The sequence below is a fragment of the Kogia breviceps genome, chromosome 14, assembly GCF_026419965.1.
Source record: "Kogia breviceps isolate mKogBre1 chromosome 14, mKogBre1 haplotype 1, whole genome shotgun sequence".
In the NCBI taxonomy this organism is placed as follows: Eukaryota; Metazoa; Chordata; class Mammalia; order Artiodactyla; family Physeteridae; genus Kogia; species Kogia breviceps.
This window is the reverse complement of record NC_081323.1, coordinates 85189901-85203776: the sequence shown is the minus strand read 5'-3', so window position 1 is coordinate 85203776 and position 13876 is coordinate 85189901. Positions and strand designations below refer to the sequence as shown.

Genomic DNA, 13876 nt, shown 5'->3' with positions numbered 1-13876 from the left:
CCTCTGTTGGTTTCCTGGGGCTGCCATGAACAAAGTACCACAAACCAGGTGCCTTAAAACCATAGAAATGTATTTTCCCATGATTCTGGAGGCCAGGAGTCTGAAATTAAGGTGTTGGCAGGCAAGCTCCCTCCAAAGCCTCGAGAGGAGAAGCCTTTCTTGCCTCGTCCAGTCCTGGTAGCCCCAGGCACTCCTTGGCTTGTGGCTGCATCTCTCCAATCTCGGCCTCTGTCCTCACAAAGTCTTCTTCTGTGTCTGTCTTCACATGGTCTTCCTTCTTTATATAAGGACACCAGTCATCTTGGGTTAGGGGCCCCCCCACTACTCCAATATGACCTCATCTTGAACTAAGTTAATTCCATCTGCAAAGACTTTTATTTCCAAATAAGATCACAATCACAGGTTCTGGGGGTTAGGACTTCAGCGTATCTTTTGGGAGGGGACACAATTTAACTCCTAACAGGGACCACCTAATATAAACCCTTCTCTTTACAGTCTACAAGTCACTTTCACAGCCTTCCCCTTACTTGATCCATACGATGATGCTGTGAGAGAGATGTGGTAGGATCAGCACCCCCATTTTACAGATGTGGAAACTGAGATCAGAGGGGTTAAGGTACTGGGCCAGGTTCATGCAGAAAGAGTCAGGATTAGAAGCCAGAAATCCTCGTCCCAAATCGCTGCCCGCAGAATTGTGTCTTTCAGCCATCTCCCTAAAATGGTAATTAGAAAATAGCTCTGGCTGCCCTGGCTGCCCTGTGGTTGACTCTGGCTCTTGTGGTCATAGTATTAGTAATAATAACAGTAATGAAGTCCTGATATCCACCAGCAGGCCCCCTGTGACCCCGGCCAAAGGCAGGGACACCAGTTAGGGGCTGAGTGGTGGGACTCAGTGCACAGAAGATCCTCAGCAAATGACAGTTGAAGGAAGCTGTCAGGGACAAGGAGGGCTGATTCCAGAGACCGCAGACGGATGGGATTTGGAGACTAACGGATGACGGGAGGAACTGATTCCATAGGGGATGCCAGTCCCCCTTCCCCACCCCCACCCCCGCCCCCCACGCCTTCATTTTAACCCATGCAATGCTGGAGTCTTCCTTTTTTTTTTTTTTTCTTTTTTTTTGCAGAATTGGCCTGAAGGTCATCCAGCGGAACACACGCAAGTTCCTGGAGCTGCGTTTCTGGGGCTGGTGGAAGCTCTACAACAAGGTGAGGACGGAGGGGCCGCGGTCCTGGGCGGAGGGGCCTCCTGGAGATGGGAGGCTGCGGGGTGCTGCAGGGACAGTCTGAAAATGAAGGCACCTTGGAGGAAGAGTGTAGCCTCCTTCCAGGCGGGGGCCGAGTCCTCCCTGAGAAAAACGAGAGTGTGTCTTCCCACCTTTCAACTCATCCCTCAAAATAAAACCCACTTAGGATGCAGAGAGCCCCCTCCCCACAAAAGTGGGCTTGGTGCGCAGCGCCTCACCCCTGGGCGTGCTGAAGCCTCTCTCAACTCCTTCAGTGAAGTCCTGGACTTTAGGAAATCATGGGACCCGACCTCTCTTCTCCCAGGCTGTTCTGAGGCAGCAGCGGGGGTGAGTGAGTCAGCCACGAGGGGAGGCTGCAGGCGCTCAAGCAACCAGGCCACCCTCAGCAAATGCAGGAGGCCACGAACCAGCCTACTGCATGAGGCTCCAGTGGGGCTGGGGCATGGCGTCCCACCTGGGGTCCCTGTCACAAGGAAGCACGCCACTGGACCCGGGGGCAGGGCTGCCGCATTCAGGGGGCCGGAGGGCAGTGTTGTCTTGAGGGGCGGGGTGTTCAGGGCAGCCACGTGGAGGGTTGGCACAGGCTCCAGGTCATCTTTGGGGGCCCTGAGCCCCCGACAGCTCAAGCAGAAGCTTCTCTCCTCTCCCCATAGGTAAGAACTTTCTAACAATCCATGCTGACCACAAATTGAAAGGGAGGGATAGTAAGTTCTGCATCCCCAGCGGTACCCACGCACAGGCCGGCCCACTGGAGGGCCTGAGACGGTAGAGGGATCTAAACAAACACTTCTCAAATTTAGTCAGTATGGCACTTTCCCCACCTGTTCTATGACTGACCTTCTGTCTTTACATCAACTCACTTTTTTATTTTGAAATTTTTATTATAAAAGGAAACTTCACATCCTTACCTGTCTCATCCTAAGCAAACGTTATGCACAAAACTGTGGATTTCACGAGTTCTTTTCACTTTTAAAAATTATTATTTTTCAAAATCACGTATTAAACTCTTACTTTTCAAAATTATTTTTAAAGTAACTATGTAACAATGAAAGTCAAAAGGTTTCCGTGCAAAGGTGGAATCCATCTCACCTGCCCCCTCAGTGTATGTATTACCCTTTGGGAAGCCCCAGACCGACGGCCTTTAAGATTCCTCCCAAGCCAGACATAAGTGACCACAGATGACAAGGAGACAGAGCCTAGAAACTTCTCTGCTCTTTAGCAGAAAGTAAAACTTCACCAATTAAACATCGCGGAGCAAGATCCTGTTCCAATGAATAAAAACATAAAATTAAGTTAAAATCCTTTACTCTTAGCGTGTTCGGTGAGCTCTAATCTTATTTAACTAAGTCAGATAGGCTGAATCAATGGAAAAAAACAACACCTTGGGGGAGGCTTTCACTGGATAAAAAGTGTAACACGGTTGCAAGTAATGCTTACTGTACCTTTTTATGCAAATTTTGCACTGCAGTATCCCAGATCCCCGCAGACCAGGCTGGTGATGACAGGTTTATCTGTCATCTTTAAAGAGAGGCGATTTCTTCCCCCAAATCCCATGGTGTTTGCGCTCCCGAATAATGTATCCATAGATCAGGAAATACCCCGAGGGCCTGTCCCGCCTGCTCTGCTTGGTGCTGTAGAGACACCGAGGGCAGGAGGGAGATGGGGAGGGACAGAGGGCAGGGCGCGTGCTCCAGCAGGGCAGAGGACCCAGTGGACCCAGGCGCTCTTGCGGCATGAGAAGCGCCAAATGCACAGAGGGGTCCAGACAGGTGCTGTGGGTGCAGAAGAGGAGCGCCTAGTCCTGGCTGAAGGCGAAGCAGCCCACCACCTAGCCCCCCTGGCAAAGCCCATCCCCTTCACCCTCTGCAGTGTTGTTCACCACCCAGGTCAAGCCACTCCTGAATGTGGCTCGGCAAGAGGAGGAGATGAAGGCCAAGGAGGAGGAGCTGAGGAACGCCATGGCCAAGACGCAGGAGCTGCTAAGCAAGATCAAGGATCTGGAGGAGAAGACGGCCATGCTCAGCCAGGAGAAGAATGACCTCAGCATCCAGCTGCAGGCAGTATGTGGGGCCCTGGGGGCAGCGGCCTTGGCAAGAGTCAGACCCAGAGAAGGAGGGAGAGTGGGCTTCCAAGAAGCTGTGTCCTTCCAGACGTTGGGGAATCCCCAGCCTTCTCTTTCTTTTATTGCCATGTCACCCTGGACCCAACTACCAAAAAGTCTCCATCAAATTCCTGTTTGCCCACAGCAGCAGGCTGGGCACACACACATACAGTACATGCCGGGCCTGGGGGACTGTCCAGACATGGGGGCCACGAGGTGGTGGGAGGAGCACCTCTGGGGTGAGCCTGGCTCCCTGGGGACCTAGGGAACTGGCCCTCTTTTCCCTGCTTCCTTTTCCTCGCCCATCAAGTGCAAACACAGAGGGGAGAACACGTGACCTAGTTTCTGTGGGGAGCCCGACTCCCAGTACGATGAGGGTTCACCGCCGTGACCCCTTCTGGTTTACAAGGGCCCTTCGTTCTCTGATTCGAGCTTCACCCCCACCTCAAAAGACTCCCGATTTTCATGCGTATCTTCAGGGTCGGAAACTCCACTTGACCGACCTTTAGAGATCTGATCAAGGTCCCAAGCTGGTCAGTAGAAGACCCACGACTGGGAGGGGTCCAGTCCCATCTTGGTCATTCGTGCTCTGTCACAGCCGTGTCTCCTCAGCCGGGACAGTGTCGGCACTTGCGTTAGCTATCCGTTTTCCCCAAGCTGTCTCTGACCTCTTTTCTCCCATCCCTTCCACACCCCTGAGACGTTGCCCAGGCTAGGCCCCTCCTTTTATGTCTGGGGAGGCTGAGGCCGAGGTGAATACAAGGATAAAAGAATCTTCCATCTATAGAAGCGCCTCCGTGTGCTCCATCCCTTTATGCCTCATTTCCCTTATTTTGCAGAGAACTGAATTTTAGTCAATTTATGCCACGAACCAAAAGTCATCTAGCTGGTCTGGTCTTCTGACTCCATGGCCAGTTTTTGTCTTACACCACTGACCCCATCTCAGGGACACCCCAGTGGACACCCCGGCTGTCCCTCCTCCGCCACTTACTGCCTGTGTGACTTTTGAGAGCTCCACCCCCTCTGCACTGCACATCGGTCCCCTCGTCTCAGAACCCTTGCTTATAGATAACACCCGTCTGGCTTGCTTCTCGGTGCTGCTATAAGGAGAAACCAGGGACAGGAAATGGTTTGTTGACAAGAGGGTGCTAAATCGAGGCTGGGGGTTATCTGGGTGGACACGCCCCTCCACGGTGGCGGATGCATAGGCCCACGTGGGCTCAGTGGACGGGATGGCAGAGCCTGAACGGACAGAGGCGTCCTGCCTGAGTGGCCCAGACTTCTCCTAGACCACTCTGCTAACACCTTAAGGTGCATCTGATCACCTGGGATCGCGTTACAAAGCAGATTCAGATGAACAGGTCCCAGGTGGGGCCTGAGGTTTTGCATTCTACCCGGCTCGCAGGTGACGGGGCTGCTGCTGGTCTGGGGACCACAGCCCTGGACGAGGCTTCGTCACCAAGCAGCCCAGAGAATGCCAGTCCCTGTCCAGCCCCCAGGACACGTTCGCTGGGGGCCCATCAGCCCGAGGCCTATCCGTCAGCACGCTCCCCTGCAGGTGCCCGGCCCCCGCCTGTGACCAATACTCTCTTTCTTCCACCAGGAGCAAGAGAACCTGATAGATGCGGAGGAGCGCCTGACCCAGATGATGAAGACCAAGATGGAGCTGGAGAGCCAGATGTCCGACATGCGGGAGAGGCTGGAGGAGGAGGAGGGCACGTCGGCCTCGCTGAGCGCCACCAAGCGCAAGCTGGAGGGGGAGCTCAGCGACCTCAAGCGGGACCTGGAGGGCCTGGAGACCACGCTGGCCAAGACGGAGAAGGAGAAGCAGGTGGGGAGGCCCCTGGGCCAGACCCTGCTCCTCCCAGGGCCAGGGAACCCCCGGCCCGCCACCCTGCAGGGGTCACACCCAGAGCCCCATGCAGCTATTTTAACTTAATTCAGGACAATTTCAAATGTCGTTCCTCGGTCAACCTGGCCGCATGTGGAGGGCTCAGGAGCCGCTCGCGGCAAGTGCTACAATGTCGGACAGAGCCGACAGAGCACACGTCCGTTGTTTGGACAGAGCAGCTGACCCGGGGAGCTGAGAGCTGTTCCCCTCGTGGGGACGCCGGGCCTGGCTGGTTCTCCTCGTGCCTGGGATTCCTGGGCATCTGCCTGGCCTTCTGCCCACTCAGCCTCAGCGTCCCTGGGGCCCCTCACAGAACATTCTTCTGCAGCACCATGTCCACCCCTCCCCCTTCCCAGAAGCAGCAACCGTATTGTAAGGTGGGGTCACCTTCAGCTGTTGGATTTCTGCCCAAACAAGCAGCTGCTGCCTCTCCAAGTGGCTCCCTGACTCCTGGTACCGTCTGGCTGGCCCTTGGTCCCAGGCCCCCTTCCTATCTCACAGTGGGTGGGGTCCCTGAGCAGGGGGAGGTGGACGCTGCCTAAACCGGGGCGTCTGCAGCTTTGATGTGCACTCGAACCACGGGGACCTCAATAAGACGCAGGCTCTGGGCCAGCAGGTCCTGAGGGGCCCAGGGGCTGTACTTCCAACACAGTCCCCGGCGAAGGCACGGCTGCCGTCCAAGGACCAGGCTCTGAGTAGCCAAGGCTGGACGGTGTTCTCTCTGCCCCCAAGATTCTGATTTGGTTGGCTGGGCTGTGCCCCGGGCATTGGTATCTCTTAGGCTCCCAGGTGGCTCTGGGCCGCAGCCAAGCTGAGAACCCTCTCTCGGGGCAAGCGCTCCCCTCCCCTTCTCCCCGAGGGTGGTCCCAGCCTTAAAGTCCAGCCTCTCCCCTGCCGCCGCCCCATCTCCAGGCCCTGGATCACAAGGTCCGCACCCTGACTGGGGACCTCTCGCTTCGAGAAGACTCTATCGCCAAGCTCCAGAAGGAGAAGAGGGCCCTGGAGGAGCTGCACCAGGTAGGCACCGGCCACTTCTCCTCTTGGCGGAGCAAATGGAGCCCGGGGACGGGAGACCCTCATTCGAACCCTGGCTTTGCCGCCCTCAGCCGGGGCCCTTGGGGGGGTCACAGAGTCTCCGTAAGTCACAACGCCCTCATCGGTGAAGCGGACACAGTCACTTGCCACCTTCCTGCCAGGTTTGTTGTTAAGTGGGGTGAACATGTCATTTATCGCCCAAACTAGGACAGGTTTCAGGGTGAAAGGGGACAGCGGGCACGCGTCAGAATGGTCCAGGCACCCTGGGGGGGCCGCTCCCAGAGTCATAAAGATGAAGTGGGCATACGGAAGAGCCCTGTGAGCTCTAAAGCACCAGGGAGCCCTGCTTCGTTGCGGCAACCACAGGCATGAGCTCCTGAGGTCATGAGGGGCCACCCGACTGTTTCAGTTGCTCCTGAGTGTGGAGCCAAACTCTGACCGCCCACCAGTGCTGACACGGCGTGCAGCACCTCCCAGCCTAGACACAGGTGCCAGGAGCAAACTGAAGCCCAGAACTAGACAGTGGGCCCTCATCTCTGTGTCTGCTGACATCATGAATCTACAATATGTCCCCCGAGCACACTTCTCTGTCGCCTCTGGAAACACCTCCCTTAGACTGTGACTCCCCATCATATCAAACCCAGAGCCCCCTGTTACAGCAAATACACTCAGTTCTCATTATTCGAGGAAGCGATGTTCTATAGAGTCACCGAATTAGCAAGTACTGAACCTTTACGCTCGGGGAAATACAGGGTTATGTTCCCGTGAGCCTCTAGTCCCAGCGTTTCCGTCAACCCATCAATACATCATACATATGGTGGTGATCAATACATTATCTTGTTTTATGTGTACTTCTGTTGAAAAACACCTTGTTTAGTACGTATTGGTGATACCTTGACATTGAACTCACGGTCAACAGCCCCTGTGTCTCAGGCCTGAATGAAGCTCATCCAACACACAGATTTTCTCTGCAAGGCACATCACTGCCTTCTGGCGTCAGGAACGCCAGACAGCACTGCAGAACTGCCTCGTGCCACTGTAAGCAGTGAAATCACCAACAAAGAGCACTGACATGTAGAAAACATGGCACTACACAGACTGGGAAAAGGACACGTGTTTGCAGTCTGAGCCGAACCAAGGAGACAGAGCATCATTTATCCGACCTCAGCTGGGAACATGCCCTGCTTCGCATGTCCACGAACGACCACGAAGGCACCATGAGTATCGACTCGGGGATTACAAATAAATTTTAGCGAGTAGGTAAACTGGCAAATAGATAATTCATGGATAATGAGAATCAACTATATTTTGGAACGCCCCCTTACTATCCTGAGTTGAAAATTACAACAATGTAACTAACATATAACTTCAGAAAAATCAAGAGTGCCCTTCCATATAAAAGGAGAAATGAAAGAAAATAATTTATAATAAATAATGGGGCTGTCAAAGTGTAAAAGCTCAGGCAGATCTAGGAGGGCTGCCTGCCCAAGCCCGTCTTTGACGGCTGTAGACGGGCACCCGAGGGGGTGTTGGCGACTCAGGTAGCCAAGTGCGGTTGCTACCAGTGATGAAATTTTACAAAGCAGTGAATAATTCTCAGGGAGATTTTTAACAACAAGCAGTAAATCTTCTCTTAGTTTTCATGGTAGATCATTCTTTAAAACTGTAGTGTATACTAAATGAAAAAATGTTGAGTCATGTGTGAAGAGGTACTGGGTTCTAGGTTCAGAAAAGTATAAATAGTTGTTTACTTACATGAACGTCTGGATGGGACAGCAAGCGTGTGAACTGTAGAATTATTCTTCACGGCACCCATTATCCAGAGCAAGGCCAGATGTCCAGCGTCCCTGGAAGCACCCGCAAAGTACCAGTGAGGCCCCCAATCATTGTGACAACCAAAAGCACCACCCCACCCCCCGATTTCCTATATGCCGCGTGGAGAACCAGAGCCCCCAACTGACCCCTAGGGGCCCACCTGTGGCTGACGGGTGATCAGTGTGCCGTGGCCTCACCCACCACCCAGGAGCAGGTGCTCTGTAACTGATCACTGACATCGTCAACTCAGCTCGGAAGTGATGGCAGAGAACCAGATCTGTTCAGCTGCTCCCGCCTGCCTCACAGGACACACGTGTATCTTTCCTTCCAGAAAACGCTGGACGACCTGCAAGCCGAGGAGGACAAGGTGAACCATCTGACCAAGAACAACAGCAAGCTTAGCACCCAGATCCACGAGGTAATGGCCCGTCGTCGGGTCTGATTCTATAGCTCGACGGTCAGGTCTGTCCCAGGGCACAGGGGCCTCAGATACATTTTGGGGAACTGGGAAGTGAAGCCCTTTCTGATGCCACAGCTAAGGAACCAGGCCCAGTCTGGTCCTTTATTGCATTCTGGCCTCAGACAACACCGCCCCCCCCACCAACACGCACACCCTGCTTTCTTTTGTATTTTTTGTCTCCGCAGCTGGAAGATAACTGGGAACAGGAAAAGAAAATTCGGGCGGAAGTGGAAAAAGCTCGCCGGAAAGCTGAGAGTGACTTGAAGATGACCATTGACAATCTCAATGAGATGGAGCGGTCCAAGCTAGATCTTGAGGAGATGGTGAAAAAGTACGCAGTCTTTCATTTTGCCCGTAGCAGTGTTAGCAATATCTAGCACTTCCTGGATGGCACCCGGCGCCAGGTACTCTGCTGAGGGCTTCATGTGTATCAATGCATGTCCTCTGCACCTGGTCTGTACCAGGCACTGTGCTCAGCTCGGAGGATTAGGGAGGGAGGAGCAGGTGCTTCCCTGTTCTCAGGGAGCTCCCAGCCTCACACAGGGCCTGCTGGGAGCTGGAAAGGACACAGGTACTAAGCAATGCACCCACCCCAGAGGTCAGGGAATCTTTGCAGAAACCTGCAAATTGGGCTCTCAAAGATCACAAGGAGTTGAGGGGGTATGTTAGCAATACCACCCTGGTAATAACATGGAGGACGTGTGGGGTGGAGAAAGCAGGAAGACAACTACTGCAATAGTCCAAGCATAAACCAGAACCGAGTAAGAGGCTGAAGGGATGGAGATAAGGAAAGCTTTTAGGGGGCAGAATTCGGACAATGCATCTTTTTAAAAAATATTTATTTATATGGTTGCGCCGGGTCTTAGCTGTGACAGGTGGGCTCCTTAGTTGTGGACATGGTCTCCTTAGTTGTGGTATGCAAACTCTTAGTTGCGGCATGCATGTGGGATCTAGTTCCCTCACCAGGGATCAAACCTGGGCCCCCTGCATTGGAAGCACAGAGCCTCATCCACTGTGCCACCAGGGAAGTCCCCTGGACAATGCTAGTACATTTTGAAGTACATTTTGCTAGGGCAATTCTAAAGCACCACAGGCTGCCAAGAGGGTGTGTGCAGCTAAATCTGCCTCTCAGCACATTTCTTGGGAGGCACACCCAGAAGGTGTGGGTGACCCTGCCCATCCTCCCCATCTGCTTGGTCTCTGGCATCTTAGCTCTCACACGTGGCTCTTGACACATGGAACTCACATCAGGAGGAGACAGCCTTTTGCAGAAAGTTTTTGGAGGAACGTTTTCCCTAAAAAGGCCAAGCATCTGTGTGATTCTGGAGCCCCTAGACCGTAAGCTGCACCAGAGCAGTGACTTCTGTCCGTTTTGTTCACTGATGTGTCCTTGGAACCCCCGACAATGTCTGGCACCAGGAGGGACTCAATAAATTGAAGGCAAATTAATAAATGCACAAATGAATGAATGAGTGAGTGAAAAACCAGTGGAGCAGACCCTGGGGCTCTGTAGGGCAACTCATCTGTAGGGTGAGAAGGCCAGAGGTCAGGGCTGAGTGGGTCTCAGCAGGGTCAAGGTCTCCCCTGGCAGCCCCAGCTCCATTCCCGTGCCAGCTTGCTGGTCTAGCCTCAGAGCTTTTCCTCAGGAGGTCAAACTTTCTCTTGCAGGAGAGATATGGAAATCAATTCTGTCAACTCTAAATACGAGGACGAGCAGTCTCTGAACTCCACGCTGCAGCGGAAACTAAAGGAACACCAGGTCTGTCTGTGCCGGATGGAGGAGACCCAGATCCTCTTTTGAAATGCACTGGCCTGTGCCTTTGCTCACATCAGCTGATCTGCTGCTGCCACAGAGTCCTTGGAGACTGACTCATGTCCACCTCATGCTGGGATAAATTCCAAGTCCCCACAGTGGCCACAGGGCCCTCCACAATAGCCCCTGCTCCCTCCCTGGCTCGTCACCCATCGTTCCCCCAGCATTCCGTCCAGCCCCTCCGGCCCCTTGTGGGGCCTCACCCCCCCCCAGCCTCCCTCCTGCCTCAGGGCCATTGCACACACTCTCTGTGCCCCGATTCCCTCTGCTTTTGACAGCGTCCCGCATACACTTAGCTGCCTTCCATCATTTTCATTCTAAAAGGCCAGTGGGTGGGTCTCTAACTTCACCCAGGAGAGAGAAATGCCCTGCTCTGTCTGCTTATTTGCCTGCTAGGCCCGAATCGAGGAGCTGGAGGAAGAGCTGGAGGCTGAGAGGGCAATGAGAGCCAAGGTAAGTGAGATGCGTCTATGCTTCCTGCCTCCTTTCCTGAGGCAAAGGACCCAGCGAAGCCACAATCCAACCACGAGCAGAAACTCCTGTTGGGAAACCAGTAGAGAGGAGGATGGGGTTCTGGGTGGAAAGGCCTCATTGTTTCTTGAGCACCTACTGTGTGCCAGGCACTGTGCTACACGTGCCGATTAATGACGACGTAAGAGGCACAGATGCTCTTTGTTGTGTGGTCCAAGGAGAGTGGGCAACGTTAGCCTGGGGACTGGAAGGTTGCGTTCAACAGGCTGAGGCAGGGAGGAGTTTGCAGGCGAAGGGAATCAAACAGCACTTATGTGCACAGGTACAAAGGTGCGAAAGGAAGAGCCAGGAGAGGAGGGAGGCTGGAGGGCAGGGATCCTGTAGGGAGATGGATCGTAACACACCTACCTCCAGCTTCAGCCCAGCTGGGCCGGGGGGCAGGATGGGTACTGAGGCCCCCCGCAGTGCAGGGAAGAGGACAGACAGCATCCTCTGCTGAGTGTGGGGGGGTGACGGGCAGAGGGCAGAGCTCCCCAAGCGCAGGCCCCTGGCCTCACAGATGCCACGCGGTCATCACAATCCTTACCAGAGAAACAGGGGCTCTTGGATGGCCAAGGTCAGTGTCATCCCATCTCCCCCCAGGTGGAGAAACAACGCAGTGACCTGTCCCGAGACCTCGAAGACCTCAGTGACAGGCTGGAAGAGGCTGGGGGAGCCACGTCTGCTCAGGTACCATCCTCGGGGTGTCCAGGAACCCCGATTCCTGCCTGCCTGCCTGGATAAGGACCAGTTAGTTCTTGCTGAATTCCCGGGGCTCCCTTGAGGAGAAACCAATGAATGATAAAGAACAGGCAAGAGGGGGCTCGCTCAGTCCACTTTCTTCTGGGGCTCCTCGGTTCAGTGGCTGCGGGTGGGGTTTGGACTGAATGCCCCAGGGAGGCCAGCACCGGCCAGCCCACAAGCCCCGCTTCTACTCCGCCCCAGGTCGAGCAGAACCGCAAGCGAGAGGCCGAGCTGCTGAAGCTGCGGCGGGAGCTGGAGGAGGTGGCCTTGCAGAGCGAGGCAACAGCCTCCACGCTGCGCAAGAAGCACACAGACTCCATGGCTGAGCTGGCCGAGCACGTAGAGAACCTGCAGAGGGTCAAGTCCAAGCTGGAGAAGGACAAGCAGGTCATGAAGGCCGAGATCGACGACCTCAACGCCAGTGTGGAGACCATACAGAAGTCCAAGGTGAGGGGGGACACCCCGCAGAGCCTTCACGAATAATATCCCCCGAGCCCCCCGACAGGCCCGAGGCCCATTCTAGATGCTGTGAAGGGAACCAAGATGGACCCGTCACAGACCCCACCGGCTGTGTGTATAAGCTCGGCCAAGGTGCGCAACCTAACCGTGCCTCGGTTTCCCCATCTGTAAAATGGGGAGTAATGATAATCCCCACCTCATAGTGCTGTTGTTAGGGCTACGACAGCTCCTGGCACGTAAGAAAAGCTCAATAACTGTGAGCTATTAGGATCATCATGACATTAGTATGACTATATCCTCCAGGAGTTGGAGACTTAGTAGGAGAAACAATCATTGCCACGATGAAAAAATGATACGTGGCAAGAAAGAAAATTAAGTACAATTAAAGTAAAATTAAGCCACTCAACATGCATTTATCCAGCCCCTGCCACAGGAAGGGTCTTCTTGTGACACAAGGGAAGTGGCGGGTGGTGCTCCAAAGGTGAGCAGGGATGATGCTTTGGGGGTCCAGGTCCCAGCCAACTAGTGTCTCCAAACTTCAGACACTCACGAGGCATCTTCGTAGTTCCTGTTTTATCTGCAGACGCCTGCTCTAATGCTGGTATTTTTCCTTAAATTAACTGGCTCCCGGCATTTTCCTATCGGGTGAGGTCAGCAGGGGCCCCAAAGTGAGGGGCTGTGTGCCAACCCAAAGGCTCTGGGCTTACGTTGATAGAAAATGGTGAGCCACTGGAGGTTTCTGAAACAGGGATGTTCTAGGAAGGATGAGGTAGGTGGCCCGGGAGGCTGCACTAGGGCAGCGCAGTTGGGGAAGCAGGGAGGGCCTGGCCCGGGCCTCCCCATTTCCCCACTGGGTTCGTTCTCCCTGAGCAGATGAACGCCGAGGCCCACGTCCGAAAGCTGGAAGATAACTTATCAGAGGCCAATGCCAAGGTGGCTGAGCTGGAGCGGAACCAGGCGGAAATCAACGCCATCAGGACTCGCCTCCAAGGTGAGCTCTCCCCTCCCCGCAGCTTCCTAAGGAACAGCGCGTGGAAAGGAGCGGGGATCCTCAAGGAAACTGAAAGAGTACCTGGGTGCCCTCCCAGAGCTTCCTTGACCTCGGAAAACCCACATCCCCTGTGACGAGACGAGAAGATTTTCTTCCATCCACTGAGTGCTCCAAGTAACATCTTTACAGTGTAAAACAGGGAACACTTCCAAAACATTTTCATATCAGTTCTCTCAGTCACCCCGTGAGATCAGTGGGAGAAGCAGTAATACCGACAAAACACAATTTTCAAACATGACCTGCCAACTAACGTGACGCGAACACGTGTCACTAATGAGGGAACCAGAAAAATGGTAAAACTGCCTTTGAAAAGCACCTGAGGGGGCCGAGATTTACATAGCCAGTCGGGAAAGGAATGTTTCAGTAACTCTGCTGAGATAGATGCAAAACTGGTTCATGTCCTATGCGGCAATAATACTGCAACCTCTAGCTTTGATTTGGGTTTTTTTTCTACCAGAAGAAATTATCTGCATCTCTAGGTCAAAAATAATTTGCAACTCATCAATATGCAAGTTAACATCTGACTTCGCAGAGTCTGGGCTCTAAAGCGGGGTCAACAGTTGAGTCAAGCAAAGGTGCATTTCCTTTGAGAAGTTAACACTCCTGAGGCGCACCAGTTGGACAACACTCTCATCTGACACCAGAGAACCTCCTTTGGCCTTATTTTCCGCATTCTGAATACTTTTTAAAATCAATATCCCCATCTGATGGATAAGGAGAGTGAAACTCAGTGAGGTGAAGTGACTCGCC

The 13876-nt window shown here is 53.8% G+C and overlaps 1 protein-coding gene and 1 long non-coding RNA gene across 3 annotated transcripts in view; one reads left to right on the top strand and one right to left on the bottom strand.

Annotated features, from left to right (window-relative positions):
* LOC131740707 (uncharacterized) overlaps positions 1-13876 on the bottom strand; it is a 52032-nt gene that overhangs the window by 11032 nt on the left and 27124 nt on the right. For both annotated transcript variants that reach the window (XR_010836341.1, XR_010836342.1), the window contains exons 5-6: positions 8250-8435; positions 8030-8121 (exon numbers count right to left, since the gene is read on the bottom strand). This is a non-coding gene — a long non-coding RNA (uncharacterized lncRNA). The remainder of the gene's footprint in view (positions 1-8029; positions 8122-8249; positions 8436-13876) is intronic.
* LOC131740702 (myosin-16) overlaps positions 1-13876 on the top strand; it is a 57221-nt gene that overhangs the window by 26544 nt on the left and 16801 nt on the right. Inside the window, exons 20-30 of the mRNA XM_059036830.2 lie at positions 1128-1209; positions 3134-3307; positions 4952-5179; positions 6152-6256; positions 8421-8507; positions 8735-8880; positions 10218-10308; positions 10759-10815; positions 11476-11562; positions 11818-12063; positions 12949-13066. Of these exons, the coding sequence (XP_058892813.2) occupies positions 1128-1209; positions 3134-3307; positions 4952-5179; positions 6152-6256; positions 8421-8507; positions 8735-8880; positions 10218-10308; positions 10759-10815; positions 11476-11562; positions 11818-12063; positions 12949-13066 (1421 nt within the window). The remainder of the gene's footprint in view (positions 1-1127; positions 1210-3133; positions 3308-4951; positions 5180-6151; positions 6257-8420; positions 8508-8734; positions 8881-10217; positions 10309-10758; positions 10816-11475; positions 11563-11817; positions 12064-12948; positions 13067-13876) is intronic.